General features: G+C 39.6%; 1 protein-coding gene across 1 annotated transcript in view; it reads left to right on the forward strand.

Annotated features, from left to right (window-relative positions):
- The window catches only part of SLCO5A1 (solute carrier organic anion transporter family member 5A1), a 67,554-nt gene that overhangs the window by 35,449 nt on the left and 4,284 nt on the right, over positions 1-27,821 (forward strand). Inside the window, exons 3-7 of the mRNA XM_054285000.1 lie at positions 3,549-3,769; positions 11,077-11,241; positions 14,532-14,730; positions 22,505-22,664; positions 26,292-26,533. Of these exons, the coding sequence (XP_054140975.1) occupies positions 3,549-3,769; positions 11,077-11,241; positions 14,532-14,730; positions 22,505-22,664; positions 26,292-26,533 (987 nt within the window). The remainder of the gene's footprint in view (positions 1-3,548; positions 3,770-11,076; positions 11,242-14,531; positions 14,731-22,504; positions 22,665-26,291; positions 26,534-27,821) is intronic.

The raw sequence follows: 27,821 nt of genomic DNA on the forward strand, positions 1-27,821 counted from the left end.
TCTGAGTGTTTTCCTAGTTCAAAATCTGTTTGATACTTGGGTCTTCCTATATAGTCTTTCATCAACATTCCACACAAGAAGTTTAAAGGAATTCCTTCAGCATTGTCTGGTCCTTCCTTAGCTTTAATTGCTTTATTTGAGGTCCTAGGGCTTGTGCGGATGCCTTTGAGGTATTCTTCTGCATATTTTCTTTGACTTCAGAAGACAGAAAATCAAGGGGTTTTAAAATTAATTAAATTAATTAAATAAATTAAGCACCTGTTCTGACCTCTCAATTTCCCATTGTAGGTGTCCTTATTATTTTGGTACAGTCTTTTGTCTGTTTTCCAGTTCTTTGATATTTCTCCAGGAAGTTGTGAAGTGTAGATGGTGAGATAATTGCATGCAGTGCTGCAGTTGTGACATCTCCAGCATTTGGAATGCTGTTATAACAGTCCCTTTGGATTTGGATTTCATCTTGTACTACATTACAGGCCCTGTCTCCTTTGCTGTTTCCTCCTGAGTGGGTGGTTGCAGATTTCTGCATATTATTGCCACAGATTGTTTCTTTGATCAGTGCCTTTGCAGCTTCTGCCTTTGAGATCCTGAAAGGGATGTTGCTACATTTTTATACAGACTACGGATTTATTTCGTCTGACAGTGCTGACTAATCCTCCTAAAAGTCTGCTTTCTAATCCATGTATGTTATCAGCTAAAATGAATGGAGGATTTTCTGTTTACATAATATCAAAATTAGTCAAAACTTTCAGTCACTTATATTTGCCTTGCAAAAGCTTCCTGTAAGCTTCTAATAAAAATAGTGTTACACATGGCTGTTTATTTGTTGTTTGCCTGTGTGTAATCATTTACCATGCAAAGCATTGCATATGAATTTTTCTTCATTGAAAAATAAAGTTTGCAATGTCTTTGCATTACAAATATGAGGCCAAATGCTTTTTGTTTCTTGTGCAAGAAATCCTGTTGACTCAGAATTTAAAATGTTTTAAAATTTGAACAAATATATAATTAATAGTGTAAAGGTAGTACAAAAATACGTAGAAGTTGTTCTTGTACTGGGTTTGCACAGCAAGGTTTTGGTAGCTGGAGGGTTACAGGGGTGGCTTCTGTGAGAAGCTGCTGGAAACTTCACTTCTGCCTGAGAGAGGCAATGTCAGCTGGCTCCACGAGGAGGCTGGCCAAGGTTTACACCCTCAGTGGTGGTGGTAGCACCTTTGGGATAACAGATTTAAGAAGGGGGAGACAAAAAGATATGTGCAACACTGGCAGCAGTCACATGACAATATGTGGTAGAGAATATGTGTAGAATGAGAATATGTGGTAGAAAAGCTCTGCAGACCCCACTGTCATTGAAGAAGGAGGAGGAGGAGGTGGAGATGCTCCAGGTGCCAGAGCAGAGATTCCCCTGCAGCTAATGGGAGCCCTTCATTACGTGTTCTCTCCCCTGTCCTGCTGAGGATGGGGAGTGATGAGAATGGCTTTGGTGGGCACCTGGCATCCAGCCAGGGTCAACACACTGTGATTCTGGAAATTTGATTTGAAATGAAAAAGCTGTCATTGTTGTGGTTGGATATTATAGTAACACGATTGACTTCACTGGAATTTGCAAATACCAGCGTAGATTTGTGTGGTGAGTTGGCTTTGGCTGGCTGCCAGGTGCCCACCAAGCTGTCTCACTCCCCTTTCTCAGCAGAACAGAGGGAAAGTGCAATGGAAAGCTCATAGATCGAGATAAGGACAGGGAAAACCCCCACTAATTGCTATCATAGGCCCAGTAGACTTGATGTAGGGAAATTAATTTATCACCAATTAATAACAGGGTAGGATAGAAAGAATTAAAAAGAAACCTACAAGCACTTCTGACCCACTCCTTCCCTCTCCCAAAGCTCAGCTTCACTCCTGACTCTTCTACATCCTCCCCTGGAGTGATGCAGTGGGCTGTGGAAAAGGGACTGTGGTCAGTTTAGTGACACCTTGTCTCTTTTGCTCCTTCTCGGCTTCAGACGGTCTTTTATTAACTGGGCCAGCACAGGTCCTTTCTGTGGGGTTCCTCCAGGAACAGAATGTTCCAGCCTGCAGCATCCCCTGTGGGTGACGTGGCCTGCCTGAAAACCTGCTCCTGTGGGAGCTCTGCTCCACAGGCCACAATTCCTGCTTGATCCTGCTCCAGTGAGGATTCCCCACAGTCTGGAGGTGGATACCACGGTCTTGTTCTGTGACTGAAGGTGAATCTCTGCACTTGGAGCTCCTTCTCCCCTTCCTCTCTCACCTTGGGTCTGCAGTCCTGTTCCACTTCACACAGTTGCTGTGCAGTGTTTTTTTCACTTTCTTAAGTGAACACCAAGGTGCCACAAGCACTCTGATAGGCTCAGCACTGGGTAGTGGTGGATCTGTTTTAAGACTGGCTGGAGCTGTTTCTGTCCAGCATGGGACAGCTCATGGCATCTTCTCACAGAAGCACCCCTGCACTCCCCACCCTGCTACCAAAACCTTGCCATGTAAACCTGGTACAATGAGATGAGTCTGTAGTGAAAACTGCGCTTCCACTATGGAAAACGAACTTTGTGGGTGGATTCTGAGGTTGTCCTTCTTTATGGAACCAGCTATATGAGGTTATGTTTCCCTTAGTCTTTCACTGTTAGAGGAGAAATGATGTTATCTGACACTCTGCTATCAGTGTTCTGGCTGCTGACTCCAGTTAACAGAACTTTCTAGTGCAGCCCTTTTGCCCATCTGTGGTGCTGGGGTGAAGTCCATGAAGCTTTTTGGCTGCGGGGAGGACAAGTGTTTGCAGCTGAAGGGCTCTGCTCTGTATCCCACACATTGACCCTGCTGTGGGTATGTCCCAAGTCATTCCCTGAGAGCCAAGGGATCGTTTTAGCGTTGTTTTTATATCCCACATTTAAAAGACAGAGGGAGAGAAGATTGAATTCTTTGTGAAGGCTATTTCAGGTTGCAGTCACAGAACAGAGTTTTGGGCATAAACCCTGGAATGAATTGTTGCACATCAGTTTTTACATTCAGGCTTTGGGAACTCTTCAGTTGTGAAGGGAGAGAATTGGACAGTCAGGGCAGGGAGAGGTGGGCACTGCAAAGCAGAACAGATTTAGCCCTGATGTATTTACCAGGACATTTTATCTTCTCATGACATGGATAGCTTTTACTGTGTTCTCCAGAGAAATACTATATTGCTGTACTGGGAATTATCTGTGAAAGGCTAAGTCAAAGTGAATATCTAATTCTTAGCACTTGGTATTGAAAAATTACCAAAACGGAAAATTTGTGGTAACTTAAAGCTGACACTACTTAATAAAATTTGGTGGATGCTGGATAAGTGCCTTTCAGTAAATAAGCCAACAGAAACATCTTCTGATTAAGGAATGTAGTACAGTCACGGTTCTCCCCCATTCCAATTCTTTACTCTTAGCATCAGTTTTTCATATTTTGCAAATGTGCCTTTCTAGGCAGTGCAGCTTCTAACAGTAACTTTGATTTTTTTGTTTCATGTAATGTGTTTGCTTTTATTTCCATTCCTGTTTTCCTGGCATTAGGTGGAGTGGATTTCTCCTTTGTGCCATTGCTATGCTCCTTGTGATATTTCCCATGTTTACTTTTCCGAAAAAGCTCCCTCCTCGACATAAAAAAAAGAAAAAGAAGATGAATTCTGATGATGTTTCAAGTGATGATGACGTGATGAAAGAGAAGACAAGTAGCAAAAGAGAAACAGACAGTTCAGTTTCTGCCTCTATGGGATTTGGAGAGAATTTTAAAGGTAAAGTTTGTTTTTAATTTATAAATGCTTTAGATTTGGTGTGCAGGGTTATCCAGGATTGTATGGTGTAATTGAAGGCAGTTTTGACATCCTATATTTGCTATTATGTTTTGCTATTGAGATTTTAATAGATGCTCATCCTCTAAAATGACAGGGTGCAGCAATGATTGTAAGACATTCTTTTCCTTGAATTGTCAGTGTTTGTGTACCTGTAACAAACAGGTAGGCTATTTCCTATAGTTACAGGACTCCTACCTCATGTATTTATGCATCTTAGAGTTTGCAATTGTCACACCTGCTTTATAAGCTAAATTTCTTGGAATAACATGCTCTTCCACAGTGTAAGTGAAACAAGTAGAAGGAGTTCTGGTGTGTGAGTTCAGTTACATTCATGTATTTGAGAAAGATGATTTGTTTCATATTCCTTTCCTATCTGTTTTGTACTGCAAACAGTTTTCTGAAGGCTAAGACAAATAAAAGCTGTGCTAATTTTGAAACGTGAAGAGATCAAAAGATTGACAAGTAGTAGAGATTTTTATTTTATTCAAGGAGTAACCATTACTGTGAAATGTAACAGTAAGTAATAATCATTGACAAGTTGCCTGGGGAAGAAGGGCAGTGTTGCTACAAATTGATTAATGTGAAGCGTATAGAATTCAAATTGACAATACAGACTCAATAGTATTGTAAAATTGAATAGTGTAAGATAAGAGTGAATGTGCCTTGATGCCATTGTGTTGTTAGTGCTGTTGTGTCCTCCTTGGATTCTATGATGCAAATGCTGCTTGTGCCATTCCATGGTAGCCTGATAAATGCAGCTGGAACTGGGAGAAACCATGAAATATCTATTGTACCATCAGACATAATTTGATCTCAAATCTTTAAAGTGTTTGTAGAAATAGACAGTTTTATTCTTTACTTGGATAGAAGTCCAGGCTATAATGATTGGCAGACTTTTTAATGAAACATTTATGATCACTTTTATGCTGAGTAGACAAGGCTTAGCAAAACCAGCTGTTTTTAGACTAAACCCAGTGTAATTTAAAGTTATGCTTGCACACCTACATACTGATTTGCTCTGTATTACATTTACTCTGGTTCTCTCAGGGTACCTGAAGTTGCTGTTAATTTCTACAGAAGTAAAGAAAAAAGAGGATACTAGAAAGTTCTTGGTGATTTTATTAGCTTCAAATCAGCTTTTTAAGGTACAAGGCAAGCAAAGAGCAAGCAAAGTGAACCTCAAATATCAGATCTTTCAGACTATGTTCTCCCTTTGGTGGCAAAGTGGTTGAAAATGTGATGGAGAAGCAAAAAAACCATGTTCCTTCCTCCTTTAAAGACTCTAGTCTCCATTTTTGTGAGCCTATTTTCTCCTCAATCCACACAACTAGTTGTGGTTTTTATTTGCCTTCAAACCTACTGGCCTCTGATCAGTGGGAGTAGTTGAGGATTGCTCCTGTCAAGGTTTTCTCAGTAGCACCGGGAATTGGGGCAGTCTGGTCTTTGCTGGACTCCTTCCTGATGATTGCAGACAGTGTCCCAGCAGAGACACTGCTTCACCCTTGGGTGTGCCTGGTGAAAAATACAGAGTACAGATGAACTGCAGCTGGGTGGGTTTGCTGGTGCAGGTTCTCTGATACAGTTTCACCTTCTAGGCCATGTTGTCCCTACAGGCACAGCTGGTACAGAAAAAACAAGTATTTGCTTGGGAGAATGTTTTCTAGGACTGTTTTTTACAAAAATAAAAACTTCTGTATGCCTCATTTTGGCATGTGTTTCTTTGGTATGTATCTGCCTAGATGTATAACATACATTCTATAAAATTCTATATGAATATAATAATGGAGCTACCAAATTAGAACTTTTACTACACAAAACTTTTAGTTTTCTTTAGAGGAGAAACTTCACCATGTGGAACAGTGAAAAGAAACATGCCAGAAAGATAGCAAGCTAGTTGAGATAAGCAGAAAAAGTATTTTTCTATAAGCTGATAATAGCTTTCCCATTCAGTGTCAGTAACTCTAGCAAAGAAGGCCTGCAGCAGGAATGCACTATCATTTAATTATTTTTCCAGTTTAAGTGGGCTTTATGGAATAAGATCATGCCTCAGGCTTCTCAGCTGAGGTAATTTTGTTTATAATGGGAAGGAAAAAAGGATCATATGTGTCTAAGTCATTTAGCATTGCTTCTTCTGAGATGCAGTGAACATTTTATACTTTCCATTGAATTTCAGAGCTTCATCTCTTTATAGCACTGTGGGCAGAAACTCCACTTAGGCAGTAGCCAGGAGACTGTTGATTTAGTGGGTCATATCTTCTGTTCTATACTAATAAATATCAGTGATGTCATAGTCTGCCATGAGGTCAGTGCCATCAAATCTCTGAAATCTATGCAGCTTTGGTAAGGAAAGTAACTGTTTTCTTCTTCCAATATGATCTCATCTTACCTGGGAAGCCTGGCAATGTGATTTTTCTCCTGCTCTAACTTGTCTTAATTTCATAATTAATTCTCTAGGTGAATGAAAAGGCATAAAAAAGTCATAAGAGTCTTTTTTCTGCACTGACTGCCAGTATAAGCTGAATAAATAAACCAAAAACTGGCTCCATCTGCAAGTAGCCTCAAACTTCAGTGACCTGAGCTTTATTTTGGCCCATGGTGGAGCTGAAATCAGATAAAAATACAGATACAGCTTTGCTTTTTCATTGTTTCAAGTTGCAAGGGCTTGGAATTCAGTCTTTTCAGCTCACATTTTGTACTTACGTTTCAAGTAGAAAATGTGAGCTGAAGAATCCTTCTGAGTCAGGTATCAAAAGTACTAAATAAAAGAGTAAGTAGGTCACAGGAGGAAGAAAATTTGGTGTAGTTTATTGGGAAAAATAGAGGTAGTGTAGATTACATGAGCTAGAGAAGTTTTATAGTGAATAAACCACGGTTCAATCCCATATGTACAGATAACATGAATCTGAGCAGACAAAACTACTGTTTTCATTTAATACCTAGATACCCTGAGGGTTTTGTACCATGGAAATTGTATCTGCAGTCCCTTTCACTTACCACTATAATGAAACTTACTGTGCAATTGAATAAAGGAGCAGTGTAAAGAAAGCAAATGTATATGTATCTTATAATTTGAATCAAATAATTAATCTAATTAATCACATGTATTTTGTAGCCTTTGGAGTTTTTTTGTTTTGTTCCTATGTACAGCCCTTTCTTAAATGTAGAGTATTCCTGTCTGGCTTGTCACATTTACCAGCTGTCCTGTGGCTTTCTTGGTGAGTTCCTGTGAGGGGCAGAGACAGGATAATAATGATTGTCACAGCATCAGCAGAGATAAAAGAAACTCCTGAGGGGCTTGTGGTTGCAGGATAAGCCCACTGAAGTGCTTTGCCAAGGAGCTGGATTGGAGTTTCTGTGCTAGCTGAAGCTCAGTTGACAGGCATCAGAAGAGGAGGAGACAGTGGGCTGTGTGTGGGGGCACTTGGTGGGCACTGGGAGTGTCAGAGGGCTCAGCAGACCATGGGCTGGAGATACTGCAGTGCCACTGACCTTGAGCAAGGCAGTTCCCTCCTGTCCTTTCTTAGGCTGTCCTGAAGAGCTCAAAATAGCAAAGATTGGCATAGCTCCATGCAGTGATGAGCAGTGCTAACTGGAGCCTTGAGGACCCGCTCTAAATCAAATTAAAATAAGTAATAATCATATCAAACTGGTTCTGAACCCCTTCTCTCTTAATGGGATATTAGGGGCTGTTCAATGATCCAGCCACCACCCAGGTGCTTAGTGCCTGTCCTGAGAGTTGAATGAGGTTGTTTAAATGGTGTGGGAGTAGATAATGAAATGGCAAAATACTGTTCTGGAGATTGGTGATTAGCTCCATGCAGGATGTATTTGACATAGTTGTGTGTCACTTTGCTGGTTTCCATTCTGATAAACAAACCAGAGATTCTGTCTCAAATCTTGGCTCTGCATTGCACTGCACAAGAGTGGAAGCTGCCCCTGAGACCCTGGTGTGGAGCCAGCCCTCTCCAAAGCTGCAGGCTTGGGTAGTGTGTCCAGACTGGGAGCACTGGCACAAGGGAGGTCTTCTGGCTGATATCTGCCTCACCCTTACAGGAGACTTTCCTGATGGACTGCAGAAGGATAGTGCTGTAGACTGGAATGATTTGTTCATCTAATGGTATTCATTGCATTGCCTTGGGCTGGGTATGCAGGAACAGGGATAAAAGAAACTATATTAAATGTTGAAAAAGGAGGTGAAGTCAGAATTATTTGAGTTTTTATTGAAATTCTGTTTACAGTGCTTTGCTTAGAGATATATTTATGAATACTTGTATTACTTGCAGATTTTTCTTGCTTTTCCCTTACCATGAATAAAGTAATGGTCCAGCACATGAGTGGAAAAAAAAAGAATACTGACCAGAGAAAAAATACTGGCAAAGATCATGAAAGGAAGAAAATTGACAGTAGTCTAGCAAACCAGTCCAGCAAGGCAGGTTTCAGTTTACTCTTAGTAATATACTAGGTTATTGGGGAAAAAAGAAAAAAAAGATTGGATGTTAAAATCTGAGTTACTACACAGAAATATAAACATGTTTGCAGCTATGCTAAAAGATTGTTTTAGTTCTAGGAGTGTAATTGATAGAGGTTTATTAGTTTAGATGACAGAACGAGGGAAATTGCAATTTCTGTAGTGTGTTTCTGATGCAAATTTGCAAAAACATGCAATGTCTTTTGAGAAGAGTGTCTTCCAAAAAAATCAAACCTGACAGGTTTAATAATCACCTTGAAATCAAAACCTAGGCCTATGGCTAGCTACACAAAAATAATTTGACATAGAAATGTTTTAAAAGCATGATTGATTATGTAGTCTAAAGGAACCTTAAAGTTTTTAGCAGTCTTGCTTTTTATTACAATTACTGTGGTGGAAAGATAATGAGTTACTTAACAGTACCTTTTTATTATAGATTTTAAAATTCAGAAGTGTAGGACAGATGTTGTCACACCAGGTTTGATGGTGATCATGGGAGGAAATCAGGGAAAGTCTAACTCTGAATGAGTGTTTTTATTTCCAGGTTTCTTACTATGTAGCAACTTTCCCTTGTATGCCAGACAGTTCCTGTTTATAAACCACGAAGATAACTCTTAAGTGCTCCAGGTGGCGTGCATTAGTGTGGCATGTAGAAATAAACTCTTTATTTCATGCCAAAATTTATAATAATCAGTGAAGCTGTTCTCTGAAGAGCCCTTCAGATGGATATAAGGGAACGTGTGCTTATTCCAAGACATTAAGTTTTATCTACTTAACAGGAGAAATCCCATTTTAAAATACTAATTAGTTTTGAAATGAATAGTGACCTTTAGCCTGAGTGCTCAGATGAGATGTAAGTAGGAGTCAACAGAAGTACAGCTCTACATACAAGCACCAGAGCAAAATGTTCAGTAGCTCTGCAGTTCTTTGCCAAATTAATTCTCTAGTTGACTGAAAATTCTAAAGCAGACATTTTCCTGAAGCTCAGTTTTATCAGGAAGGGCAAACTTTACCACATATTATGATGTCTGGACGAGACTTTAAAATAATCGATTTAGCAAAGACCTTGAGTTCAGCTCTCGGCCAAGAACTCCCAATTCATTTCTACAAAGAACACTCAGTTCATCATCCTAATAAAATTACCTTTCTCTCTGTGATGATACCTTATTTTCTACCACATTTTAAACCCAGGTGAGCAGCTGCCACTCAGTAGCTCAGTGTCCAGCAAGATCAATTCTTCTTTCTGTTGCCTGACTCCTTTCTCACAGCAGCATCAGCATGGTAGTAACTGCTTGCTCCTGTTTCTATTGCAAACAGCACCACCTTTTTTTTTTATTTTTTAAAGCTAAAACCCATTAAGATTAAAATATATATTGCTTCTTAAATATATTGCTTCTTAATATGATTTATTCATTAGTTATTTCCACCAGATTTTGTATTTAACGTTTATTATGTTTCTTCATAGATGTAGGAGGAGAGCATTTGACTACATTAAAATTATAAACCCAGTACTCATAATAAATATTATAAACCCAGTACTCATAATGAATTCAGTATAAATTTTGACAACTGGCATAAGCTAATACTAGATGCAGTCAGACAATTTAAGTGCTAATTTGCAGCTTGACAAGTTTTGACATGACAAGTGAAATTCTGTTTGCTTTTATACAGATAACCTACTGGAGTCAGTACAGAAAGTGAGACAGATTTTTGTCTTGACAACTTTTAATATCAGTAAAATTCTCAGTTGTTCTTGCTCAACATGTATTTCTAATGGGTGCTCTTGTCATTGAATTCAGCTGGCTTTGATTCAAGCACTATTCTATTTCTGTACCAAGTGAAAAGCAAATAAAAAAAATCTGAACTGTAGTAGGTTAGATATAACACTTGAAAAAAAATTCATCTGGGGTAAAAAAGCCCCAAGAAAAAGAAGACGTGTTTAAAATCAAGGCATCTAGCTGAAATTCGACATCACTGCAGGACTAAATTTAAAGTATGTAAATGTTTAATTTAACTACAGTGCTGAATTTCATGGGGGTTTGATATTTGATTTGAGAATAATTGCAACATCTATGAATACTTTCTCAATTTAAGTTAATGATGTACTCTCATTTTTAATTGATTGCTTTATCCCTTCTGAGAATATTGAGTTATATGTAATGCATGTTGAGATTCCTTGATATCATTGATGTAATTTTTTCATTATGCTTTGTCTGCATTGTTGTAAATGCCTTTAAATCATGTAGAAAAATGTTTTACTAAAAATATTTTGGTTCCCCTTTCAAATTAGATTATTATTACCCCAGCTTTACAAGCATGGTCCTTGAAGCAGAGAGTAACAGCGGGAGTATAGGATCTTTTTTCCTCCTGTGGAGTACAAATCTCAGTACTGTCAGTTCAGCAGTGTGATATGTGTTATCTCAGAGAAAATCTCAAGATATCAGAATAATTCCAAAATCTCTACATTTTATTGCTGTATTTCTTTCTGTTGTGGTGTTACTGTTCTGTTCTTTCAGATGATTTTTTGATACACACCTCAGTTGTGTTTGTGCCAAGTGGGACCATGGCCCTGAGTGAGGCAATGAGATGGGGTCAGAGCAGGGAGCAAGGGCTGCAATCCCAAGTATGCACTCTCCCTTCTGTCTAGCAAATGTACCAGCTGCTAGCAAGCCATTACTGCCAGTCTGTCCCAAAGGAAATCAATTGGTTCTGTTTCAGTTTGCTTTTGTTTCTCACTCATTGTTTATAACATTCATTTGTCATTTTTGTCATTTTATAGAGCTTCCAAGAGCAGCTGTCAGGATCTTAAGCAACATGACATTCCTTTTTGTGAGTTTGTCATACACAGCTGAGAGTGCCATTGTCACAGCTTTTATTACCTTCATTCCCAAGTTCATCGAGTCACAGTTTGGCATCCCAGCTTCCAATGCCAGCATCTACACTGGTAAGGCATTGCCACATAGTGTTACCTTGCAAGCTTGGCTTTGGCTAATGAAATGAGTCAATTAGGAATGAACCAAAATATGTTTGTTCAAACAGGTGATTGGATCCAGCTTTCTGCATTTGGTTAGATATTCAGACTATTTTTTGATGTTTGTTATATGTATTTAGAAAGATGTGAACCCATTTATATTATTAAAGGGCTGGATTTGTTTTTGCATAGGCCTAGACAGATGCTTTCTTATTTTGTTGATGGTCTCCAAGGGGGAAAAAAAACCCCAAAAACAGGCTAGAAAAACCATAGACATGACTGCAATTTGTGTGCTTTAAAAGGTCTCTTAACACTGTTCTTCTTTTCTGTGAATTTTACTTCCTCTTTGATCTTTAAAATACCTTTATCTTTTTTTCCCCTTAGTGAAAAGTTGTTTATCTCTCCCATCCTTCAGTTATCCCTCTCCTCCAGGGTGGTGTTTTTCTCCTTATTTACTTATTTACATTGAGACAACAATCTAGTCTAGTCAGAACTCCCCAGATTCTCTCCTGCCTGGCATTTCAGGAGACCCCTGCTGAACCAATGTACAGCCATGTCCAACTTTTAACAGAGCTACAGACCACAAAAGCTTAGCACTCCTCTGTGACTGAGAGAGATGAGAACTTGGCTACTAAAGGTAGCCAAAATATTGTGCAGAATCGGGGCCTGTGTCATGAGGATGAGTTTCCTTCTCTTCTAGCTGTGTCAAAGACATTTGTCTTTATAACAGTCTTTTAAAATTCTCCATAGTGCTTCTCATATAGAATAACTGCTGATTGCTGGGCAGGTTAGTTCTTATTTCCCCTCATACTTCCAGACACTGTGCCCTAGGAATGATGGAGTGGAGTGAATTGTGGGGACACAGGTGAAGTATGGGGTGAAGCTGTCCAGGGATATCTGTCATAAAAGGACAAAAAGTAGCAGAAGGAAGAAGGAAGGCACACAGACCTCACATGGGAAGAATTTGTCACTTGCTGTGGCTGGAAGAAATGCAAGGAATTTTTAGAGTGGGGAGGTGAAAAGTCAGAGAAGCACTATGTGGTGTTTTTTATTTGAGAGTTTCTGGGATGAGATTTTCTTCAGGGCATGAAATCCCTGTGTTCTACATATAAGGAGGAAAAATTGACTCATGGGACTGTGGTGCTCTCTGAAGCTTGGAGTAGCTACACACACAGGAGTTTTACTGTAATGATTCTTGATGGGATGGCTGCACCATAACTTACTTCATTCCCAAGATAAACCAGAAGCATTCTTGCCAGAAAAAATACTCAACAGCCAGTACATTAACAGAGGTAAAATAGTGTGGCCTTGCCTAAAGTGTGAAATTATTAATATCTGTTGTTTCCCCTATTATAAATTACTTGATAAAAACTATTAAAATGACAGAAGAAGAAGATTAAATATATCAGGCTGGATGTGCAGCAAGGACAAGTGAGCACTGCTTCTACAATCCCAGCCCTTAAACTTAGCATTGAAGTCAGCAGTTGTTAATTTTATAAATATTTTTGTAGGAAGGATGGGAAAGGGAAACTTGGAAATTCTGTATTAGATTGCTACTGGCTAATAAAGTAAAAGACATGACAAGTTCACAAATTTTCTGGTTAGTAAAAAGAGAATTTATGTGTTATTTATATTTTACATTTATGCTTAATATACACATTGCCAGCTGAGTACATGTGCTTCCTGAATCTACCTGAATCTTTATTTAAAGATTTTGCGGGCAATTTTTTTGTCTTCTAAGCAGCAGTTCTTTAATTAAGTCCCAATTTCTTTCAGTTTTAAAACAACCCTGGCATTTATCAAAATCAAAAAACACTGCGTGCCAAATTTCATGTCTTGAACTTGTGCAGCTTCTATATTTAATTTCTGCTCTTGGAAGAAAGACTGGTTTTGATTCTGTGAAGACTTATTGTTTGGAATCTGCCTCCTGAAATGATATTTTTTCTGTAATGTCATTGGTGATGGTAGGATAATTAAGGTGCCAGCTGTTTTTCCCTCTTTTCTTGCTTTCACAATCTCAACATTTTGATAAATATAATGTCCCTTTCACCTTTAGAGATCTTAGCAGAGATTGAGTATGCTTTGCAATAATTTTAAAGGTATTTGCATGTGACAGTCTTACTGACTTCTTTAAGAGACCAGCGTCTCTAACAATTTGGATTATAAAGTTTAACATCTCTGTAGATACATCTACCAAGTAGTAGTTCAAATTCCATGTCTATGTGGAATGCATCTTTATTGGCAAAGCCTTTCATTAAAGATCTTCTCACATGTGAGTGAGACACAGAAAGAACAGTGCAAGACATTTGCTGACTTTACCACCACCTCAGGACCTGACAAGTGGGGACAACCTGGTGATATGTTGCTGAACCTTATGACTGCAGCAGCAGAGGTTTCATAGGCACGTCTTTGTGTCTTACACTCGCCCTAATTCCATTATCTTAATTTTTTAAATTGTGTTTGATCACACACGCGTATCTGTGGGGAGATGAATTGGAATGCTGAGGTAGGAGTCGGGGAGTCATAGACTCAAGGTTGGAAAAGACCTCCAAGGTCATCAAGTCCAAGCTTTGACCGAACACCCCCATGTCAATAAACACCAAGTGCCACTTCTGGTCATTTCTTGAGCACCTCCAGGGATGGTGACTCCACCACCTCCCCGAGCAGCCTGTGCCAGTGTTTAGCCACTCTTTCTAATGTCCAACCTGAGCCTCCCCTGGCCCAGCTTGAGGCCATTTCCTCTTGTCCTGATGCAGGTTGCTTGGGAAAGTGCTGTTCAGCTTGAGTAAAGTATGCAGAAGGCACAGATTGCAGCCAGGCTTGGGTGTGCACTCCCAGGTGGGCAGGGTTCTGAGGTCCTGCTTGAGGTTAGTGCTTCTGCTTTGCTGGCATTAATCATGAGAATGGGAGGAGGAAGATTTGTGTCCAAATCTGGATTTCTTCCAATTTCAGTGGTTAAACTGGACCTATATGTAGCCCTTCTCCCCATTCTAAAATAAATACAACAATGTTTCTGCTTGTAAGTACAATAGTTCTCTTATGGTGCTTTGGCTGCTGCTGATATGATAAGGAGGCTTTTATAAATTCTTTGACAACACTCCAGAGGTTTGAAAAGTCTGGCTCAGTTTGCTAGCAGAGAATCAGACAATGGAGATCTTAGTGCAGCATTTGCAGTCATCTAATTACGGAATGATACCAATATTTATGTTTTATGCCATTTCTGTAGGTCCTGTTTTAATGCTGTTTGAATTTCTTCCTGGCAGGTGTGATTATTGTCCCAAGTGCTGGTGTTGGTATTGTCCTAGGTGGCTACATTATAAAAAAGCTGAAACTTGGTGCAAGAGAGTCTGCAAAGTTGGCTATGATCTGCAGTGGTGTGTCTCTGCTGTGCTTTTCAACACTCTTCATTGTTGGATGTGAAAGCATTAATCTAGGGGGAATAAATATACCTTACACAACTGGGTAAGTATCTTGGGTGATTATCTCTGGCAAAAATCAACTTTTCCCGATAAGACTGATCTAGAAATGTAAAAAAAATGCTGATAGCTGATGTACTGAAGAAGCCATTTCAGTTCAAATGAGAATTTAGTGAATTTTGTGATACAAGCACATGCTGTTAGTGTGTGGGTCTTTTTTTTTGCCATTTGGTTCATAATGCGGTTTATGTAGTAACTTAGCTTCTTGAGGGGTGAGAAAATGCATTAGAATGGCCTTCAGTGATGCAGAAAAATAAGAATAGTGTCCTCTGTAGATTACTTAGAATTTACTTAGTGTTTCAAAATGTTTTCTGCTCATGAAAAATTGGGAAAAAACTAAGTGGATTGTGAAGATTATTTCTGAATGGGTTTATTAATTATCACCTTAATATTTTAGGTTTACAGTCCCTGTTTGAGAGGAATCACTTGGGCATGTGCTATTGACATTAGTGGTATGCACTGTTTCTGAACCCCTTAGTAGTTGTGTGAATGCCCTCCAGTGCTTGCTGGATCATCATCAAGACAGCAACTAGACCATATTCCCTAAAGCTATAGAAAGAATAAAGAGGACTGCAATGAGGAAGAAGGTGTGGATGTAGGAAGGACTTGGGAGTGAGGAATTTGGGCTGTGGCATTAAGAAATGCATGGAAGGGCATGAAAAAAAGAAAAAGGATATTTGGAGGCAAGGCGACAATGGAGACATTTTCATTGGGAAGGGATTCTGTAGAAGCCTGATCATGAGCTTTTATTTTCTTTCTTACTTTTTACATGAGATTTTCCTCAAAATTGCATTCTTCATGTAGGTTAAACACAGGAATAGAGTAAGTGTTTGGAGAGTGTGACCCTATCTGAAGCAATGTTTTTTCCCTTTGCTTTTACATCTGAGGCATGTCTGCCTTTTAATTGTTACCAGGTGCTGGGTATCAGATCCATTTGTATATTTGCTTTTAGTGCTCAGCTCTGGACTCCTAATGTTTTGAAGAGAATGTAGAGTGTGGAGCAGGAAAAGAGATGATGAAATGGAGAGAAAATACAGTGGGCAGAGGGATAGCAAGTGAAAAACAAAGAGGTAAAATGGGAAGCAAGGGAGGAAGAAAATAGGTGCTGTTTACACAGGGAATGTTTTGCATTGCTTGTTGCTGGGTGTTACTACATTGCTGTCAAACTTTAATGCTAGAGCAAAAAAAACCAGCAGCTGAAAGTCAAGAGCTGATGAAAAGCTGTTTCTCCTTTGTATTCTTAAGACCTAGAGTTAAAGCTTGCTGCTGAGGGGCTGTCAGGAGAAGGAACTGGCATGGTGATATACCCTCATCTGAGCTTAGTGGGCTGAAGAAGGAGAGAAGAGGGATGGGAAGGGGGTGGAATGTTTTGGTTGTCCACCTGCTGCTAATGTTTGTGACAGCCTGTGGGCGTAGATGATGAAAATTAATAGGAATGAAAACATAAATTTCAGATGGGAATTAATTGATCTGTGTGACAAGTCAGAATGTACCTGCCTGACTAATGAGAAGCCTGTACCTTTGTGTTTGGAGAAGTCCCATTTAATTTAAATCTGTTTCTAAACTGAAGACAAGTTGTACTATTGTCATGTAACTCATAGCCTTCGTGCTAGATTTGTTAGAGTATCTAATGTTTGTTTAGTAAGTAATAACATTTGCAGTAAATACATAGCATCAATTGAAGTAAGCATCAGTTCACAGCTGTTGTGCAAATCTGCAGTACATTACTTCCTTCCACATTCATGTAATTGTTCTTATTGAGAAAAGAGGTGAGAAATACTAACTGCCAAATTCTCACAACTTATTGATATATATAAATGCTTTGAAATCAGTATAAAAATCATATTGAGTGTAATGTCATCAGAAATTGAGAATTACCAGCATGTTACAAAGCATGATGCAACTAGATTTTTTTAACAGAGATAAAGTCCACATTGATTATCAAAATGCTATTAAAAAGGCAGCACTACACATAAATTAATCTTGAATATATGATATGTAAGCATTCTCTTAATTCTCATGATCAATCAATTGATAGTTTTAATTCACTTACTTAGTAGGCAACTCTTTAACTCAGCCATCAAAGAATGTTGTTGGCCATGGAATTACAAAAGCATGCTTTCATTTTCAATCTAATAAAGAACAAACTTCATTCTCTACTTAGACTATAGTGCAGCCTAGGGATATCAAAGCCAGTTCAAGGGGCAAGATTGGATAGGGAAAGCAGGAGAGCTGCCTGGTTTGGGATAAATGTATTGCATGATGCTCTACCCTAACATGGCAATGCCAGGTGTGATTTGCACTGGCACCAACCCAGAGATCTCAGATGCATTGGGCTGTGTAGACGTACCCTGCAGGATAATTTCTATGTTCATTTCTGCTGTTTGTTTTTTGTACATTTAAGCATGCAGTTTTTTCCTTTGGTGAATTGAGCCCTGAACCACCACAAAGGAGAGGGGTGACCTAGGTTTCAGTTAACATAGAAGTTATGTGCATGCCAGTACTCAGAAAAGTTGGCAGTGACATTTCATAATTCAGTATGTTTCGTAACTCAGTATTTTTCTAACTGCACCAGCTGCAAAGAAGTGGATGGGACCTGCAGGCATGCACAGATTAGAATATATTAGAAAGGATTTTCTGCTGTTTTATATTGGGCACAAGCAGTTTTGCTGTTGCTGGCGTGTCATCAGCACTTCTGTTCTCAGGAAGATCAAGGGCACCTCTGTATCATACATCTCAGCATTTTAGAACCTTTTACTCCATGCCCCAGCCTTGTTCTGAGGGTGTGTTTGATGTTTGAATTGCAGTGTAAGGAGCCTTATGTCAAACCACAATGTGGCATCCCTTCTCTAGCTCCATAACAGCATCCAGGTGGGAAGTCCTGAATGAGTGAATGGTCTGGACAAGTGTCCAGATGACTTTTAACTATTTCTAAGGAGAGAAGCCCCATAGCCTCCCTGGACAACCTGTGTCACCACCCAGTGACCTTCACAGTGAAAACTGTTTCCTGGTGTTTGTCAGGAGCCTCCTGTGTTTCACTGTGCGCCCATTGCCTCTGATCCTGGCACTGGGCACCACTGAAAAGAGCCTGGCTGTGTCTCCTTTGCATCCTCCCTTCAATATTTACAGGCATTGATGAAATCCCCCTGAGCCTTTTCCAGGCTGAACAGGTCTCAGCTCTCTCAGCTTTTCCTCAGAAGAGAGATGCTCCAGTCCTTTCATCATCTTAGTGGACTTTCACTGGTCTCTCTCAGGTACATCCATGTCTGTCTTTTACTGAGGAGCCCAGAACTGAGCCCAGCACTGCAGGTGCGGCCTCGCCAGTACTGAACAAAAGGGAAATAGCAGAGATTTGGGTTTTTTCAGACCTGTCTCTTGCATGTATTGTCGTATAAGGCAGCTCCATGGTGAGGTTACTCACAGTGACAGATTCCTGGATTAGTTCAGTTCCATCTCTCACATTTCTGATATGTAATGACTCAGCATAGACTCTTTGATTGCTTTATGTTGTTTTGGTGCAAGTAAAGTTTAGTTAAAGTGTGCAATTGGCTTAATGAGGTATTTCACATAAAAATACTTACATTTTTCCTCTTGTATCAACAGTGTGTGTTTCTGTTATTCTTGTATCTATTTCAGTCCAATCAGTCAGTGGTATCCCTTAACTTGAAAGCAGTGACTAATTGGATCAGAACAATAACAACAAAGAAGGAGTCCAGCTAACACAGTGAGAGGGTCCCTTGTTTGACAGCTACACAAAAATTGCATCATTGCTGCAATTCCAGCTGCTTGCCAACAAGGAGACTGCAGATCTCTGCCATGAGAATGTCCTTCAATACCAAACCAAAAATACTGCTATCAAATTAAGATAATCCTTTTTATCCTATAGTCAAATATTAAGACTATAGAAACTACGTGGTGAGGTTATCTCCTTCCCTTTGTATTTCCTTGGTCCTGTAGGTTACTACAGTGATATCAATAAAACCATGTGCAAAATCAGTTACTTGTTTAGATGTTACCAAAATATAGTTTGACTTCTTTTTTTACATCTGCATTTCATTTAAATTGTAACCCTGTGGGAAGAGGGTCCCCTTTTTTTTACTCAATCTATGCTCATTGACTGCCAGTACAGTGATGTTTCTGTCCAAGCCTGAGTATGTGAAATAACAGGTCACAGCTCAAAAAACTCAGGCAATAAATCTCACTTAGTATTTTCCCTTTTCTCACTTTACTCCTATATCACAAACCTTCCCTGGAGTAATAGTTGGAGAGAAAAACATGTTTTAGAAAAAAATGTTAGAAACTAGAGTCCTTTGCATTGTTAGTCACAACTAATAAAGGTCTTCTCTTTATCAGCTTTACTAGCATTGTGTCATGGAGACACAGAACAGTCTCCCTGAGAAGTGAACAAATGCAATTTGGCAGATGGGGTTCTGGGTTTTGTCCCAGCACATGTTTAGCAAACTTGCAGTTGAATCTTGTTAATGGAGGGAGCAATGTTTTTGTAATTGAAAGAATTGTTCAGGAAGTGCTGTCATTTGGGGCTGGTTTCTGTTTGTGTGACTGGTGTCCTTAGCAGCTCAGGTGCAGCAGTGTTGCAAGTTGGCGGTATCTGCACTGCTGAAACAAGCAGATCAGCTCTTTCTCAGACATCCCATGTTTCTACAGCAGCTGCTGCATTGAGAGTAGGCAGCTTTTCCCACAGATCAGCTCATGAGCCGAATGTACTAGCTTTGGTGCAATTTCCCTAAGAACCTGCTCTTAGTGGCTGCTGCAGGTAAATCTGTGATGTTCTGTGCTGTAATTCAGGGATAAATGCTTTGTTTTCCTTTGTGGAGAGTAGGCTGCCTTCCAGTGCCAGAAGTCAGGATCAGTAGAGTGCTTTGGTTCAGCTTACTTTCAGAAAAATGCATACCCTCAAGAAAAAGTGATTCCTTCCTGAAGTAAGTGTTCAAGAAATCTCTTGTAGTATGTGCTGTGTGGTTGATGCCATATGATGAAAATGGGGTTACACAGATACATGTTAGTAGAGGCTTCATGTCCCCAGCACTGAAACTCCTTCATTTGTTTCCCACCACTGAAAGAGGAGTGAACAGTGAGTGAAGAGTGAAGGTAATGAAGATTAAAGCATGAGCCTCTTACAACTGTCTGATAATGAACTTCTGGTAATGCAGTTAATAGATGATTTTGTGTGCAAACCTCTCTGCGTGCAAGGTATTTGCTCTAAGCAACAAAAAGAATTCTCCAAATAAGCCTTACAGTGATAAGCTGAGGACAAAAGGTGGTGAAAACTGGAGAGACAGAGCTTGCAGTAACTTCTTATTAATTTGAGCATATTTGTTTTGTGTATCTGTGAACTTAAGTTGTCTTCCAGGAGAAACAAAAAAATGCGCCTGAGATTAAATTATCACAGTGATCTCAGTTCAGTTTCCCATTTCATGCTTCTCATTTCTTGCATGCCTGATTTCTTTCACCGTTTTTTTAAAGCTGATTTCCTAACCCCTGTGTCATGGTAATGTTCAGCAGTGCAGCTGAAGTGAGTTAGCTATGCAAGCAGAGTAAGATGAGGAGTCGGTTCTCCTGCCTGTGGAACAGCCCTACCCATCTGTTCCTGAGAAGGGTTTCAGGTGGTGGAGGGATAAGAGATCAGAAGAATTTGTGCTGCAGGGTGAGAGAGGGTGGAGATTGGAACAAGAGCTGTGCCTTTCCTGGCAGCGTGGGCTGTCCCTGGTCCTGTGCAGTGTGTAAAGCCCTGTTGTCAACAGGAGCACGGTACCAGCGTCTCCCAGGCAGGTTGTGGAGTCTCTTCTTATGCTGAGTATTCAGGCATCTGGGGCATCCAGCTCAGCAGGCTGACTAGGATTTCATGAAACTCCAAAAATGCTGCCTCTTCTGTTGGTGTGAAAAGCTTTTGTCACTGTGCTGCTGAAATCTGAATGTTCCCGAGGAATGTTTTGATGATTTGGTGTTTCTTTTCCATTGGAGAAAAAGTTCTGTTGAGACATTACTGGAAAAAGCTGCCCATTGCTACATGATGTGTTGCTGCCGACTGCTTGCTGAAATCCAGCAGGATATAATGTGACAAATTTCAGCTGATAGCTGAGAAGGTGACAGAACCACTACCAGTCCTGGATATTTGACTTCCTGCTCAAGCTGCAACTTGTTTCTAAAAGTGTACCTTGTTTGTTTATAGAGCAAGAAACAAAACACTCAGAAAGGCTTTGGTTAGCATCCAGCTAGACCATAAAGTGTAAAGGAGCTCCAGGAGCTAAATTTGTGAACCTGATTTGTGTGATCAGTAGACAGTCAATAAATATTTGAAAGCTACTTAGTAATATTTAATTGTCTACAGAAGTGCACAGCTGGCAAGACAAGCATATTCAGCAAAAGCAAATAGTGGTGTATAAATACAAGAAAACCAGTCAAGTGGAATGCTCTGAGCACAGTCATGCTGCTGAGTGCCACTAATGACAGGAGGTGAGGTGACACACAGCATGGGTGACAGGGTGACAGTCACTGTGTGCAGTATGGCTCCTGAGCCAAGCCTCTGGGCTAGTCAGGGGTAGAAGATGGGACCAGAAGAACATTCCTTGTGGTTCCTGGGGTAGCTGGGATGCAGTAAGTCAGCTGCTAGTTGTTTATCTTCACACTGGCCTTGCCCACGCATCACAGACACGAGGACAAGCCAGCAGCAGCCCTTGTGAGGGCAGGGGTGGCAGTCTGTGAGCATGTGTACAGGATCTTGAGGATGCAGCCACAAACCCAATCCAGATTCTGTTCAGCTCCTGCCTGGCTGAAATTCCATGGATATCTACTGATCTGCTCAAGAGCAGAGGTTCCTTGAGGTAGTTTTAAACAGCACTGGCCATTGAGCAGTACTGGGAGAAAGAACAAACAAGACAGAGCAGTTAATTCAGTATTACACTGTAGTGCCCAGCGTGGAGTGGTTGTGCATTCCAGTGTAATTATCAGACATTAGTATGGCTACCAATTCTCAAGGACTACTGAAGTGAAGTAAGCTACTGTTTGCATTTTGGCCAGAGCTCTCAAAGACCCAAACATAGATTTGTGTAGTTTTAGGGAGCCATGTAGGTGCAGGTATTTAAGCTGTCTTCACTCAAGGGAAAGAAGCATTTGAAATATGCCTAAATCCATAAGGGATTTAGGCTGTGGCCACATTTTGAGGAATGGTCTAGGGAAGCAGAGTGGTGATTCATTTACAGACATTTAGTAAAAGGACAGCAGTCTTCCAGATCTAGAGAACTTCCTGTGAATTTCACATATTTGTAATACGTAAGTCATAGAAGCATTGTTTTCTGAACAGCTGTTGATATGTATGAAAAAATGCCTATTAGTTCGGAGAGTCCTCACATCTTGTCACTGAATCTTTCAGTAGTAATCAACAAGAAATTATTGCAGCTTAGAATAGACATATAAAATAGATATGTTTAAATAAATAAAATTGGTTTTTTTCCTCTTCATAGAGGAAAAAAAAATCAGGGAAAAAACACACCTAGCCAAAAATGATACAAATTTTAAACTTTGGTATTATTTATTTTATTGTGTTTTTAGTTGATGGCAAGGATGATCTGGGTGTTCTATATTGTTTAAGTCATATATATAACCTAGAGTTAACGCAGCCTTTATCTAATAACCAGCTCTCAGTTCCAGAGTTAATGAGTAGGATGTTTGCTCCCTCTGTACAGGAGAATTTGGATGTCTGTGTGTGTGCTCTACTAGCATGTTCTTTTTCCTTTCTTCAGTCCCACTCTTGCCATGGCCCACAGGAATCTGACTGGAAGCTGTAATGTTAACTGTGGATGTAAGATTAATGAGTACAAGCCTGTCTGTGGATCAGATGGAATAACATATTTTAACCCTTGCCTAGCTGGCTGCATGAGTAGTGGAAACCACAGCACAGGGGTAAGTGCTTCACCCACCACCCACACACAGCCCCTGAGTAGCCCCTTGGGACCTGTGCAGATCGAAGACTTCTCTGTTCCTGTCTCAAGCATCCCTGCTCTGAGCTTCAGAGAAGTTCTCTGCAGGTGCCTTGTCCATCTCTGAGCCTTTCCATGATTTGAAAGACTGGCAGTGCTGCTCTTGCATGGTGCCAACCCACTTCCTTTAGTTGTACACCAATTTGAGGCACAAGTTCATTTGTACTAAGTGAATGCTCCAGCTGAGTGAGTGCAAATGCCATGGGATAGGAAGGGCTGGTGTTTCCTGTACAGACCCCAAAGACCTTGGTGGCATTGACCTTGCATGCCTGCTGCTCCTGCAGGGCTTGGAGGGGGTTCCTTGGGTCAGTGTCATCCAACTCAGCTCTCTGCCAAAATAGGCAGACATGTCAAACTGTCTTTCTTCAAGCTCAGTCTTACCTTTTAGAGCAGTTTGGGGCTTTTCATGACTCCCTCTCTGAACTGAAGGAACTACTTAACTCTTCAGGTGGTTTGGAAGTGTTTTAAATTGGTGTTTAAATTTAGTTAGGATTTGTTTGAAGTCATTGGTGTTTGTGTCAGCCTCATCATTTTGCCCAAGTAGCTCTTGCACCTGCACCAGTGCACTGGTAGGTCTGTGGTTTGCCTGGCTAGGTAAAGACTGCCCATGTATTCTGCTCTTGTAAAACAGTTCCAGCAGTCCCATGGCCTTTTTCTAAACCTCTTTCAGGCTAAATGAAGGTTGTCATCAAACTCAAGTAACAAGAACTTTAAAGATGTTTATAATCCACTTTCTTTCTTTCTTTCTTTCTGGACATACATTGCTTGTTACAACCCAACATTCTAGTTATGCTGAACTGGAGAAGGACATCCTGCTGGTAAAACCAAACCATGGAAAATTGGCAGTTTCCAGGACTGGGCACAAGAAGACCGTTGAAAAGTAGAATCTGACTTAAGTATCAACAGAGCATTATGGTCATATTAGTTTCCTTAAAAATGAACTCTAAAATTCTTCTGTTACAGCCTGTCCTTTAAAAAAGGATAATTAACAAAAGACAAAAGTAATGTAAACATTGACTTTCTTAGGCCTTGATTGTGCTTTCCAGAAAGCTTCCTTAAAAAGTATCAGTCTCCCAGTTTGCAGTCATGAACCAGCCTGTGGAGCAGGAGGATGTTAGGTCCAGCACTGTGTTTTCTGAGGTTGCTTGGATAGTGGTCTGGAAAATCCTGTTCATACATAGATGCTACTGAGAACAGATTAGTTTCCCTTTATTTTTTTTCTTATTTAGATTATCTTGCTGGTTTTTAGTACAAAATTGTTTTGATCAATTGGAAAAGCCTGCAATGTGAGCCTGTGGTTAAATTTCAGTGTCTGTATAATCTAATTTTACCTGGACTGAGACAGGCTTGGTCTTTGTTGCATTTCATCTGATATTGAACCAGCACTATTAATTTATTTAGTAGGGAGATATTCTGGGAGTGTGTGCTCTACAGATTGTGAAACATGCTATTGCATCTTATGATTTAAGAAAAGATGCTGTCTGAAGTTTTAACTCAGTAGCTAATGGTGAATAGAATAGAGCTGGCATTGCTTGGAAAAGGAACTTTTTTGGATTAAATAATCCTTTTTGTATGGTGCTTTTAAAAACAACCAAAATGTGAGATAGTGCACTGTATAATACACAAAATGTTGCTAACATATAATATTTGGATTTAAGTTTATAACATAGAGTGTTTTCAAAATTAACCATTTAAAAGTTCAAACTAAGAGGAAAGGATACCAGTGTACAGTTCATACCTGTTTTATTTATTTATTTATTTATTTATTTATGCATATATCTATTCCTATACTCTTAATACTTCTGTCATGCCATGTCTGTCTCATTTAATACACAGACTTAGTTTCTCTGGTGATGAATAAAGAGCGTGTGATAAAGAGATCTAATTTCTGTAGGATTCCTATTTGGCATTTGCATTTGGAAGCAATAAAGAGTTTAGGGTGAGGTACTGCAGAAAGAAATCAGGTACTCATGTGATGTTAGAGTGTAGTGCTACTTTTGGAAACCAGAATCTGTCATTGGTTTTGTTTCTAAGTGATGCTGGGCAAGTCAGTTAAACAGAACTTCTCCCCGTTGGTCATTATTCTTGTATTCTTCATGTTCTGGATGATGAACATGAGCAACAAACAGAAGTGTCACTTGTAGATGGGCTGCCTCAATCTGTATTTGAAGTTTACATTTAGAATATATTTAGTTGGGTATAATGGAAAATGTTCTGAACAAAAGGATTCCAGTTGTCTCAAATTAGTCACCCATGTTTGTGAAATCTTTGATCCATTTCAGTTACTTAATTACAAAATAGAGATAACATCAATACTTCATAACTGTTTTGAAGATAAATGATTCTCCTTTTGAAAGAGATAAGCTGTAATAGTGAGTGTTATAAAAAATCCAAATGAAATATGAGTCCTTCCATCTTTTTAGTGGAATATTCTTAATCTGAGGAAAAAAAATACCTGAAGTCACGTTTGAAAATAGGAGGTAAAATATTGGATAAATAGATGCATTATTAAGATGTTCAGCTAAATCCCATGAGGAAGAAAGTTGTGAGGCTATATGGTGGCATAGATGCATATAAAGGTGTACATTAAAAATTACAAACTGGCATGATTTGGAAATGTCTTGATGTCTAAGTGCTCAAATTCACTATCTTAAGATGATTTTGGAATTCTGTGCCTGTGTGGTACAAGTTTTGATAAATGCAAATATTGAAACAGAAAGCTCCTTCCTATAACATTGCATATGTCCTGGCCAGTTTCTTCTGTAGCACTGGAGTATACTGATCTGCTGCACACCCCTTTGCCATATATCAGATGAAAATAGAAGTAACATAAGTGTGAAAGAAGGCTGTTTCTGATCTAGCCCTTCCTCCCCTTGTTCAAGTCACAGTCCTGTTTGCCTGTGAAATGCTACTTCTTTTTTCAGTCTCTTCATCTTAATTTCATTCTGTTTGTCCATTCAGGGATCTCTCAGTGAGTCCTCCAGTCTCACTCTTTTAGTCTCTGTTTTCTCTTTATTTTCTGTTTTTGCTTCTGGTCTGATCTACGCCCACATCCAGGTGGAAGGTCCTGAGCTTGAAGCATAAAGTGCAGCTTGCTGCTCTTTGGCCAGATCTGGCCTTCCATTAACATGGCAGAAGACACTGCCTGAATATGAAAGTCAGCAGCTTGCTGAATTGCAGAATATGGCATTTTCACTGCTGCCTGAAAGGCGTTTCCTCACGTTTTTTGTAGTACAATGGAAACAATATTTTTCTCCAGCCTCCCTGTCAGAAGTGATTGAATTGTTTTGTCAATATTCCCCAAATATGTTCCAGATTTTTAAAAATAAACTCAGAGAAATAAAGCAATGGAAAAGCAACCTCATCACAGAGAGTCCTGGCCAGCTTTAAAATTACTTGGAGACGTAACTTTGCTTGTGCTTGGGGTAATGATGCTCAAGGCAGAAGATTCTCAGCTGAGAAGTACCACAGGACTGTTGCACAATGTCTATTTGCAATGTCTTTCTTACAGATATTTTTCACATGGAAATGTTCTTTCTTGCTCTCGCAGGTCAGAAATTACACAGAATGTGCCTGTGTGCAGAGCCGCCAGGTGATCACTCCGCCCACGGTGGGCCAGCGCAGTCAGCTCCGGCTGGTCATTGTCAAAACCTACCTGAACGAGAACGGCTACGCTGTGTCTGGGAAGTGTGACCGAACCTGCAACACACTCATCCCATTCCTCATATTCCTCTTCATTGTAACCCTTATAACAGCCTGTGCCCAGCCATCAGCAGTCATAGTGACGCTCAGGTGAGAACTCCGAGGTGTTTCCTAAGTATTTTTGACATGCCCGCTATCACCAGTGCCTGTGAAGCTCGTGTGTCCTTAAAAAGTCAATAGAATCCTTGAGTATCCTTAAAAAGTGAATAGAATCCTTGTAGCCTTAAAAAGTGAAAGGGCTGACAGGGATAGGGTGAACTCTTTATTTAGAATATGTAATATGATAATCTGCCTTAGGAAACATGAAGTGTGCAGTAAAGGTGCTGTAAAGAGAAAACAAGCAAAACATTGTGGAAGAAAATGAGAACTCCTGGAAAATTTTCAACCTTCTTAGAGCAATGGTTTGGATTTTCAAATGCAAATGAAAAAAGTTAGTATTTAAAATTATCCTTTTCTCACATTGAGGAATTTTGCCTTCCAGTTTGCCTTTCAAAGAATCCACAGAATGGTTGTAAGGGTCACTGTTGGAACATTGAAGCCAGGCACTCTGGGCTGGGCACATCAGAATTCCAGCTGTTCAGCCTTACCTCAACTATAGTGTGCACAGCACCGTTGTGATTCAGAGACTTCATACTTCATTCCTTCTGTCTCTGGATTTCCCACATGTAAAATAACAGTAATAAAAAAAATATTGCCCTTGCATTGCAATTAGCAAAGACAAATGAAGACCAATATTGCAGTGAACTTCACAGTAGTGAGGTACATAAGGGACATCTCCAACAGGATTTTGTACTGCTCGGTACAAAAAACGGGGGCCCACACACATGGACAGTGACACCTGCTGTCCCAAACCACATACTGTGCTTTGTGCATGTGGCACAAGCTGGTTCTCTAATTTCTCAGTTTCTTGACTTCTAAACTGTTTCACAGCTGCATCCCTTTGACTGCAGGCTTTTTGTGTGTTTTATGGTGTATTTCAAGTCATTACAAGCTGTCAATCTTAAGACTTTTAGATTAAGATTTAAAAATATTTCAAAATCAGTAGATAATCTGTGGTTTGCTGAAATTGTTGTTGTAGTGTGGAATTTCGTTACTTTGTATTTAGTCTTTGTAAGCTTGACATTTTTCCTTTGAAACCACTGGAAGGAATCTTGTATTACTTGAATTGAAAAGGTATTTAAAGAGACTGTTTGGATGTTTGTACTGATACTTTTTTTAAAGTAACTCCAAAGGGCTTATGCTACACAAATACTTGTTAAATTCAAAAACTGAGTCTAGCCTTCAACAATTTAGTTATCTATGAATTCTAATTTACCTCAAAATATTAAGAAAACTAAATTAGGACTAATGAAATAATAGAAAATTATCATGACAAGCC

This window comes from Melozone crissalis, unplaced genomic scaffold (assembly GCF_028551555.1).
Source record: "Melozone crissalis strain CALT ecotype California unplaced genomic scaffold, PUWL_Pcris_2 ptg000042l_1, whole genome shotgun sequence".
Classification (NCBI taxonomy): domain Eukaryota; kingdom Metazoa; phylum Chordata; class Aves; order Passeriformes; family Passerellidae; genus Melozone; species Melozone crissalis.